The following is a 9,929-nucleotide window of genomic DNA, read 5'->3' on the forward strand; positions in this document are numbered from 1 at the left end:
TTACTGATATTTCATTAGCTATCCCTTAACTTCTGCCTGAATCTTCTTTGTTCTATCTTAGTTCTTTAAAGGGAAACACTCATGATTTTTGAAAACTAATTGTTTACAGTGTATAGATGAACCCAGAAAACATTAGAGTCCAAAGAGACACACACGTTTTTTGTAAGACTCTCACACATCAATGTATGCTGTTCCCAGCACTGTTTCTTTCTGTAAGCCTTCAGTGACCATGGGATCCCAAGAGGCTCTCCAAAGACTTTGTCTCTTTTGAGACAGTGCAGGTGAGATAGCTTCCAATTCTGAGGGAGATAAAGTCATAAAGCTATGAACCTTTATTAGGGTTTTTCTCTCTGTCTCTCTTACAGTGCTGATAGTCATGTCAGGAGCTGTACACTGAGCTGAAGGTTCTGCTGAGGAAAAGAGTGAAGTATGTGATTTGTACTGACTCTCTCTCTCTTTTTTATTAATCATTTTATGCATTTACATTTTAAATGATATCTCCATTCTCCATTTCCTCTCCACAAACCCTCCATCCCATCCCCTTCCCCTTTGCCTCTATGAGGGTGCTCCTTTACTCACTCACCCACTCCTGCCACTCTAGCATCTTCCTATGCTGGGACATCAAGCCTCTGTAGAACCAAGGACTGAGTCTCTTAAGTAGAGAAAATAAGTGAGATCTGGTAAGTGCTCATGTCTGGAGAAGGGAGTCTGGAACAGAAACACAAGCAAACAAACTTCAAATAAGGATGAAGAATACTTTTTGGGCTATAAGCAAATTTGCTAAAGAGAAGAGTGTCCCTGACGTGGTGCTAAATATGTTCCAAACATTGTGAGATAAAATCTTGTCTGATGCTGACTATTGGTTAATTTTCAAATATATTGAATCTGACTTCAAAGCTGCTTACGAATCATAGCAATTATGTAATTTCTGTTTCTGTTTTCCATATTTTCCACATGAATCATACTGAAAATTTAAATACAACAATAATAAATGTTGGGATAAAAGCTTTTCCTGCTTGATAAATATTAAAGTGAAATTATAGTCATCTTAATTTGGAAAAAAAAGTCTAGAATCTAAACCAGCTTCTATAGTAAAAATATGTTTGTATAGAGACTTACATGTATGTCTGGAGCAGGACCTAAGAATCAGTGATGTTCTGACTGCAGAGGCTGCTTTCTACCTTGAAATTGGGAATATGGGCTGAAGGACAGATGACATTGTCATGGAAAGTTTTGTACTGCTCACATAAGATGAACATTATGTGATCTCCCTTTATTTAGTGATATTTAGCAGTCTCTAAAATCTTAATATTATGTTTCCTGGCTTTCATGTTTGGTATTGTTCATACATGTAAATATGGGCATGGCAGGCAAAGATTTAACCATAGGACTATTCCATATCGCTTATTTTCTTTTTTGTTTAAATTTATGCAATGCTAACTTCTCATATTCTCAGACTGTATGTAATTCTTGAAGTTAAATGACCTTCACAAGCTCTATTTCTAAAACTTTTAGTAAATTGGGGGATTCATAAATAAATACCTATAATTTTAAATGTCTTAATTGTTTTAGTTTGTATACTTATATTTTTTGTGTAGGTGCACGATAAGTTTAGATGTATTTTTCATCGACTGTGTTGATTTATACACAGGTCAATCTCAATTGGGACATGGTCTCTCAGTTGCTTGCAACTTGAATTATGCTAGGTGTGCTGGTCTGTGATTCCAAATAACTTCTTGTGTCTGACTCTCCAGTGCTCTGACAAAACTTGATGATAGTAGCATGTCTATTGTCATTCCTATTCTGTTCACATTTAGGCAGTCATATTGTCAAGGCTTTATGTGTATACCATCTGACATTCCTAGAAGACACAACCTTAAAGCCAATTAGCCTTTTCTCTGGTTCTTTTTTGTTTTGTTTTGTTTTGTTTTTGTTTTTGTTTTTTTGGTTTTTTTTAGACAGGGTTTCTCTGTGTAGCTCTGGCTGTCCTGGAACTCACTCTGTAGACCAGGCTGGCCTCGAACTCAGAAATCTGCCTGCTTCTGCCTCCCGAATGCTGAGATTAAAGGAGTGCACCACCATGCTCGGTTTTTCTCTGGTTCTTACATTTGTACTTATTTGTTTTCTAAATGGTCAGAGAACCTTATGTGCAAGCATTAAATTGTAAACATCTTAGTAGGAACTGGACTCCAAAAATCTGCATTTCATTTTGATGTGATTTTCTGTACCAAATGGTCAGTTCTGATAACACAGTACAGGCAGCAATATACAGATTACATTTATGTATTAGAATAAATATACACATGTCTAAATATATGTGAATATATGCATATAAATATATGTAGCAAGAATTATTCAAAAAAAGGCCAATCAGTATAAAAGTGAGCAAGGAAGGTTATTATTGAGGAAAAATTGGAAGGAGAAAATGATGTAATTACATTATAATAAAAAGAATAAAAAGTAAAATTTAAAAGATCAAATAACAACACATTAGTTATGTATTTTAGGTGAGTTCTGGAGTTTGAATATGAAATATATTTACTGACTAATATTCCAGTTAACTTCAGTAATAATATATGACACTTATGTTTCATAGCTATTCATGAGTTTTGAACTCATGAAAACAATACTGTGTTATTCTTTATTTGAGATATGCCACTGCATTTTCATCATGAAATCATAAAGATATTTGGATATAAAAATTTTGGGTATATCTCAGTTTATCTAATTCAACATAGACACAGGCAGTTTCTCTTGATTTACACTGTATAAAAACTGTATTTTTATATGATGTGAATTTTGGGTACAGTGGAAATAAATTGATTATCATTTAAACATTTCAAAATGTAGCTGACATAACATCATTGAGCACAAAATTATGTGACTGTCTGTGCAAGCAGCCAGTCCATGTTCTCAGTTTTCTTTTTTTTTCGGTTTTTCGAGACAGGGTTTCTCTGTGTAGCCCTGGCTGTCCTGGAACTCACTTTGTAGACCAGGCTGGCCTTGAACTCAGAAATCCGCCTGTCTCTGCCTCCCAAGTGCTGGGATTAAAGGTGTGCGCCACCACCGCCCTGCGTTCTCAGTTTTCAAGTCACTAAATTGCTTCAAATTATCTTTTGAAATTTGGCAATCATCTACAAAGATTTCTCTTGGACTTTATGGATAGTGTGAAATGACATTAGCTACATACTGATTATTGTTTACAGCTCTTTGTAGTTTTCAGTTAAATTTAGGAAGCCTTTTTAACAAAATAATAACTTAAGTAAGTACTTTTCATTGAGACTTCTTGATTTAAGTTGATATAAATATTACCCCATTGTGTGTTCCTGCAAAAACATCCTGTGGTTCTGAAAAAAATGGCAGGTATTGGAAAATGAAAGAATGACTTACAGATTTGAAGATGGAAAGTAAATGATTCCGAGTAAAAATGAAATCATAGGTATTTTCTACTCATATCATTTCACACTGCTCTTCACTGAATAATAGTTAAGGTCCTGACTCATTTTTTCATTATTAATTTATTTATTCTCTTTACACACCAATAGCAGCCTCTCCCCAGTCTTCACAGCCCCTAGCTCAACTCCCTTCCTTTTTCCTCTGAGACCTGTGAGGCCCCCTCCTTATCAACCCACTCTGGCATAATCAAGCAACTGTAGATCTAGGTTCATCTCTCCCAAAGAGGCCCGACAAAGGGATTGGAATCCACAGGCAGGCAACAGATTCAGGGACAGCTCTCTCTCCAGTTGTTGAGAGACACACATGAAGCCCAAGCTGCCCATCTGCTACTTATCTTCAAGAAGCCTATGCCCAACCCATGTTTTCTTTTTGGTTCGTAGTTCAATCTCTAAAAGCCCCCAAGTGTCCAGGTTTTTTGACTCTGTTGGTCTTCTTGGGGAGTCTTCAATTTTTCCACCAACTCTTCTTTCTAATGTTTGTCTCTCGGTGTTTGCACCTTTTTTCATTGGTTGCAGAGAGTCTCCGAGGAGTTATGCTAGGCTCTTGTCTTCAAGTATAATGAATATAATTAACTGGCAGAGAGTGTTTCTTGTCCACAGGATGGGACTCAAGTTGGGCCAGTCATTCAGTCTCTCCTCCATTTTTGTTCCCAAACATCTTAGAGGCAGGATACATTTTGGGTTGTAGCTTTTTGGTTGTGTTGGTGTCCTTACTCTTCCACCAAGAGTCTTGTCTGGCAAAAGTAAAAGTGGCTTCTTCAAAGTCCATATTTCTCACCACTAGGAGTTTCAGCTAGAGTTCCCTCCATAGACTTCTTGGAGATGGTACCATCCTAGATATCTAGCACATCCTAGAGATTCCCCTGCCTGCCACTGATTTCTGTTCTCTCCCCTCCATCCCTACATGTGATCTCCCTGTCCTGTTCACTTTACCCACCTGGTTCCACCCCTCTTCTACTTCTGATATCTGTTTTATTTCTCCTTCTGAGGGAGAGTAAAACATCCTTCCTTGGACCTTACTTGTTATTGGACTTCTTTGGATCTGTGGTTTGTAGCATGGTAATCCTGTACTTTATGGCTAATATCTACTTATATGTGAGTATACATCATGCATTTCCTTTTGAGTCTACTCCAAGTAGATGGAATTTAAGAAGGTCTAATACATGCTGTGTTTTTAACTTCTTTCTGTAAAATGCTGTATATTCCTTTCATATTTTAATAATATGAATGAATATGCAAAAACCATAAATTATCACAAAGACTGAGGACACAGTTTAAAAGAGTGTCATAATTAGTTCATTATATGCATGGCATGAATATTCATGTCTTGGGGTTTTTTTTGAATATCTAGCCATTTCTTTTTGTTGTTTATTCTACAAAGTCCCCCTCTTTCTTACCAATCATCTTTAAGCAACCATTCAAAAATTATCATTCTGTTTTATTGTGATAGGAGATAAAAAAATTCCACTGGAATTCTCAAGGAAAACTCATCTTAGTGAAGAAGACCTACATCAAGAAATAAGTGATTATATTTGGACTGTAATACATAGGCTGTGGTAGTGGGATTTTAGAATGTTCTATGCCAGATAAAGATAATATTTTAGAGTGAGATACTACCTAAACTTCTCCACATCAAAACATAGAAAAAATTAACAACTCTATTTGGTACAATTCTCTGTCATTAAAGCAATACTTTGCTCTGTGGAGTTATGAGTTGGTGTGTGATTATGAGGATTTAGTTGCATATCTCAATGTAGACCGATGCAGTGTTCTATATAAATGTAATCATAATGTAAATACTCATATTTTCCTGGGTAGTTTTTTGAGGCATTTTGTTTTTGTGAATGGCTTGATGTTTCATTTGCTTTGTTACAGATGACCTTGGTGTGTATCAGCTGATACAATTCATCTCTAATGGCCATGTGAGGACGTCTCTGGTTAGAAACTAGAGCTAGTTTGCACATTGTTATTTTTGTCTTTGCCCTGTTGTTTTGAATCACCTATTTTCATTCTATTGTCATTTGATAAATGTTCACCACACAGCATACAGTTGCTATTGCTCTTTCCCAGTATGATTCATAAACCACAATTCATTCTGGATTGTAGAAGTGAGCACTCCTTCCACTTGGACTCACTAACCATCGTGTTTCACAGGATAGAACCCCATTATTCTTAATGCTAACATTTCGATAAAATGTAGTAGAATTTCTGTCCATAAATATCTACATTTATAGGTTTTAACAATTTCATTGATATTTAATGATTTATGATGATGATAAAATATTTGTCTTGAAACAGAGTTCTGATATGTTGCACTGTGTGACTTGGAAATAGGTAGTACTGTGATTCTTACACATACATGTCCCAACTTAGAAAACTTACTTTAATACATAGTTCACAAATGTGATTATTACCATAATTTAAAGGAAAAAATGTTGAATAACCTAATGGAGTCCAGGAACATGGCAATAGGAATAGGACTCTCACTTCAGAGTATACTTGGTATTCTGGGAAATTTTGCTCTCCTTTTCTACTATCTAACCCTATACCACAAAGAACACACATTAAAGATCAGAGACATGATTCTCATACATGTGCTCACATCTAACTCCTTGATCATTATTTCCAAAGGTTTCCCCCAGATAATGGGAGCTTTTGGGTGGAACCAGTTATTCAATGATGTTGGGTGCAAACTTATTTTATATGTTCAAAGACTTAGCAGGAACATGTCCATTATCACCACTTGTCTCTTGAGTGTCTTCCAGGCAATCACCATCAGCCCCAGAAATTCCCATTGGAAGAAATTTAAAATCAAATCAACAAAGTTTATGGGCTTGCCCATTTCTCTCTTCTGGATCTTGTTTATGTTAGTAAATATGCTTTTCCCTGTGTATACATCTACCAAGAAGAATAGCAAAAACAAGACACAAAAGAGAGATTCTGAATTCTGCCATTCTCTAGGCCGTGACAAAATAGTTGATATACTGTATACAGCATTTTGTGTGTTTCCTGAAGTTGTATTTTCTCTGCTCATTGTATGTTCTAGCACCTTCATGATTGCAATACTTCATGTACACAAAAAGAGGGTTCAACACATCCTCTGTACTCATACTTACCCAAGAAGATCCCCTGAAAACAGAGCCACACAGACCATCTTGATTCTTGTTTGCACCTTTCTAGCATTTTATACACTCTCTTCAATTTTGCAAGGCTATCTTGCTCTTTCACATGATCCCATTTGGTGGGTAATGAATACCACAGCCATCATTTCTATGGGTTTTCCTACTTTAGGGCCATTTGTGATGAGTCGTGATTTCACTGTTTCCAGATTCTGCTTTACTTGGATAAAAAATATAGAGAAAATGTGATATTGTAATAAAACAATAAATTGAAGTTGTTTATTATTATTTTAAAGATGAAGATCACTTGGGTCACTGGTGTCAAAATATCTGCATAATAATAAAATAATATATGGTGAGATCTCATCCATTTATCATTTCACAGCAGAATAGTACTATATTCTCCCTTACATGTCATTACCTGAATGGGTCTACAATACTATGATAATATGGTTGGTTATTTTTGTTGTATTTTTCCCCACTATATTACTTTATTTGGCTCACATTATTTTATTTATTTATTTAATCTTATACTCCGGATTTTATTCTCCTCCCAGTCTACCCTCCAAATGTTCCATATCCCATACATCTTCCCCACCCCCTGTCTCCACAAGGATATCTCACCCCCTAGCCTTCCTACCCCACAAGACCTCTAAATTCCCTGGGGTCTCCAGTCTCTTGAGGGTTAGGTGCATCTTCTTTGACTGAACTCAGACCCGACAGTACTCTGCTGTATATATGTTGGGGGCCCTATACCAACTGGTGTATGCTGCCTGTTTGGTGGTCCAGTGTTTGAGAGATCTTGGGGTTCCAGTTTAATTGAGTCTGATGGTCCTCCTACAGTGTTGCTCTCCTCCTCAGCTTGTTCTGGCTTTTCCCTAATTCAGTCAGAGGGGTCAGCAGCTTCTGTCAATTGGTTGGGTGCAAATATCTGTATTTGAGTCTTTCAGCTGCTTGTTGGGTCTTGCGGAGGGCAGTCATGATAGGTCCCTTTTTGTGAGTGTTTCATAGCCTCAGTAAAAGTGTCAGGCCTTGGGTCTTCCCATTGAGCCAGATCCCACTTGGGTCTGTCCCTGGACCTTCTTTCCTCAGGTTCATCTTCATTTACATCCCTGCAATTCTTTCAGATAAGAACAATTATGAATCAGAGTTTTGACTGTGGAATGGCAACCCCATCCCTCACTTGATGCCCTGTCTTTCTCCTTGAGTTGGGTCTACAAGTTCCCTCTCCTCACTGCAGGACATTTCATTTAAGGTCCCTCCCTTTGAGTCCTGAGAGTCTCCCACCTCCAGGTCTCTGGTACATTTGGACTCACTTTTTTTTGCTGTTGTTCATCAGGGTTATGGCTGGGTTTTTTTCCTCCAGTGGAGGGTATAACAAAAGTATGAAATTGTTAGCAGTATGAAAGCTAACAAATTCAGATAACTGTAACTGCTTTGTTTTTCATGCTTTATGAGTCTAATATTTTGTGTATATATATATATATATACACACACACACACACACACACAGTATATATATATATATATATATATATATATATATATATATATATATACACACACGATTATTGTATTCCACAAGACCTGTGAAAACTGACATAAGATACTATCCCAGCACTGAGGGAAGAGGAATATAGGCATGAATTTTCAATACTACCTGAAATCCTAGTAGCATTGCATAGCTGCAGGTAGAGAGAGATTCATTTTACTGTAACGTTGTGACTATGTGTTAAACTGAGCACACTCATTGCCAGGCAGTACACACAATAGTACTTGGGCAACATAAAGTAAACTTTATGGAATTTAAAAGTACTTGAATGACAGGGCAGATCTGAGAGAATTTTGGAGAATGTTTTACTCTGATCAAGATACAGCATATAAAAATTTTAATTAATTAATAAAAAATATAAAAAGTACCAGTGGAAGTGACTTTATCTGGTGCCCATAGGAGCAAAGCAGAAGTAAAAGTTATATGAAGTTCTAATCTGCATATTCAAACAATCTCTCATTGGCATTAATCTTAGGTAATTTTCTTGAGGCTAAAACAGGCTAGGGAACAATATGTTCAAGAACAGCAGCTGACTGGGACAAATGCAAAATGCAGATACTTACAGTCCACCACTAGACTGAGTCAGGGTCCCTACAGAAGAGTTAGGGGAAGGATAAAAGGAGCTGAAGAGGATGGCAATCCCATAGGAAGAATAACAGTATCAACTAGTCAGGAACCATGTGGTGAATTCCTAGAAACTAAGCTACTAACCGAAGAGCATACATGAGCTGGTCCTTGTCCTACCCCCCCTCCAATTTACACATTTGTAGCAGAGTACTGCCTTGTTTTAGAGGGCAAGAATGCTCCTAATCCTGTAGAAACATGATCCCCAAGAGGCGGGGTGAGGTGGGAGTGTGAGAGTTGTGGATGGGTGGGGTGCACCCTTTTAGAATCGAAGGGGATGGGAAATGTGGGGAAAGATCTCTTGGAGGGGGTACCAGGAAGGGGGCAACATTTGGAATGCAAATAAATAAAAGAATTAAAAGGAAAACAAAACAAACACACAGAAACAAAAAGAATGTAAGGAAGAGATGATTGTTGTCTATAAATATGGTAAATGCAGAAAGCACTGTCAAAAATGAGATAAAGTCCCCACATGTACCATGAGCAGAATAAATATAGAAAAAAAGTAGAAACTTATTTCAGAAAATCATCCTCTCTAGAAGTGTTTATCAATCAATCTATCTATCTATCTATCTATCTATCTATCTATCTATCTATCTATCTATCTATCTATCTATCTATCTTACACTCCAGCCATTGCCCCCTTCTTGTCTCACCACATTTCTTCATCCCATTCCCCCTCCCCCTTTTCTCCAAAATGGTGCTACCCCCCAATATTCCCCTTCCCTGGGGTCTAAAGTGCCTCCAGGATTAGTCACATTTTCTCCCACTGAGGACAGTCCAGCCAGTCCTGTGTTATATATGTGCTGCCAAGGACCAGCCTGTGTATGCTGCCTGATTGGTGACTCCATCTCTGAGATCTCTTAAGGGTCCTGGTTAGTTTAGACTGCTGGTCTTCCTATGGGTCACCGTTTCCTTCAGCTCCTTTATTCCTTCCCCTAATCTTCTTCATATCCCCTATGGAGATAGGGGTACCAGACTTCAGTCCAATGATTGGGTATAATTATTTGCATTGGTCTCATTCAGGTACTGGAAGGGCTCTTAAAGGACAGCCTGTCTGTAAACACATTATGGCATCAGTAATAATGTTAGATTTGGTGACCACCCTCATGAAGATCCCAAGTTGGGCTGGTCAATGGACACCCTTTCCTTCGGTCTCTTCTCCACTTTTGTCTCTGG

The 9,929-nt window shown here is 37.4% G+C and overlaps 1 protein-coding gene across 2 annotated transcripts; it reads left to right on the plus strand.

Moving 5' to 3' along the window:
* Positions 1-331: 331 nt before the first annotated feature.
* On the plus strand, positions 332-6,926 carry LOC110283941 (vomeronasal type-1 receptor 4-like). Of its 2 annotated transcripts, XM_085832726.1 has the most exons (3): positions 379-427; positions 563-680; positions 5,331-6,926. In XM_085832726.1, exon 3 carries the CDS (start codon positions 5,888-5,890, stop codon positions 6,821-6,823), a length of 936 nt encoding a protein of 311 aa, XP_085688852.1. In that variant the 5' UTR covers positions 379-427; positions 563-680; positions 5,331-5,887; the 3' UTR covers positions 6,824-6,926. The 2 variants fall into 2 exon arrangements, with proteins under 2 accessions (XP_021005146.1, XP_085688852.1); XM_021149487.2 differs by lacking the exon at positions 563-680 and having other exon boundaries at positions 332-427.
* Positions 6,927-9,929: the final 3,003 nt, after the last annotated feature.

The sequence above is a fragment of the Mus caroli genome, unplaced genomic scaffold, assembly GCF_978045245.1.
Source record: "Mus caroli unplaced genomic scaffold, Mus_caroli_1 scaffold_18, whole genome shotgun sequence".
In the NCBI taxonomy this organism is placed as follows: domain Eukaryota; kingdom Metazoa; phylum Chordata; class Mammalia; order Rodentia; family Muridae; genus Mus; species Mus caroli.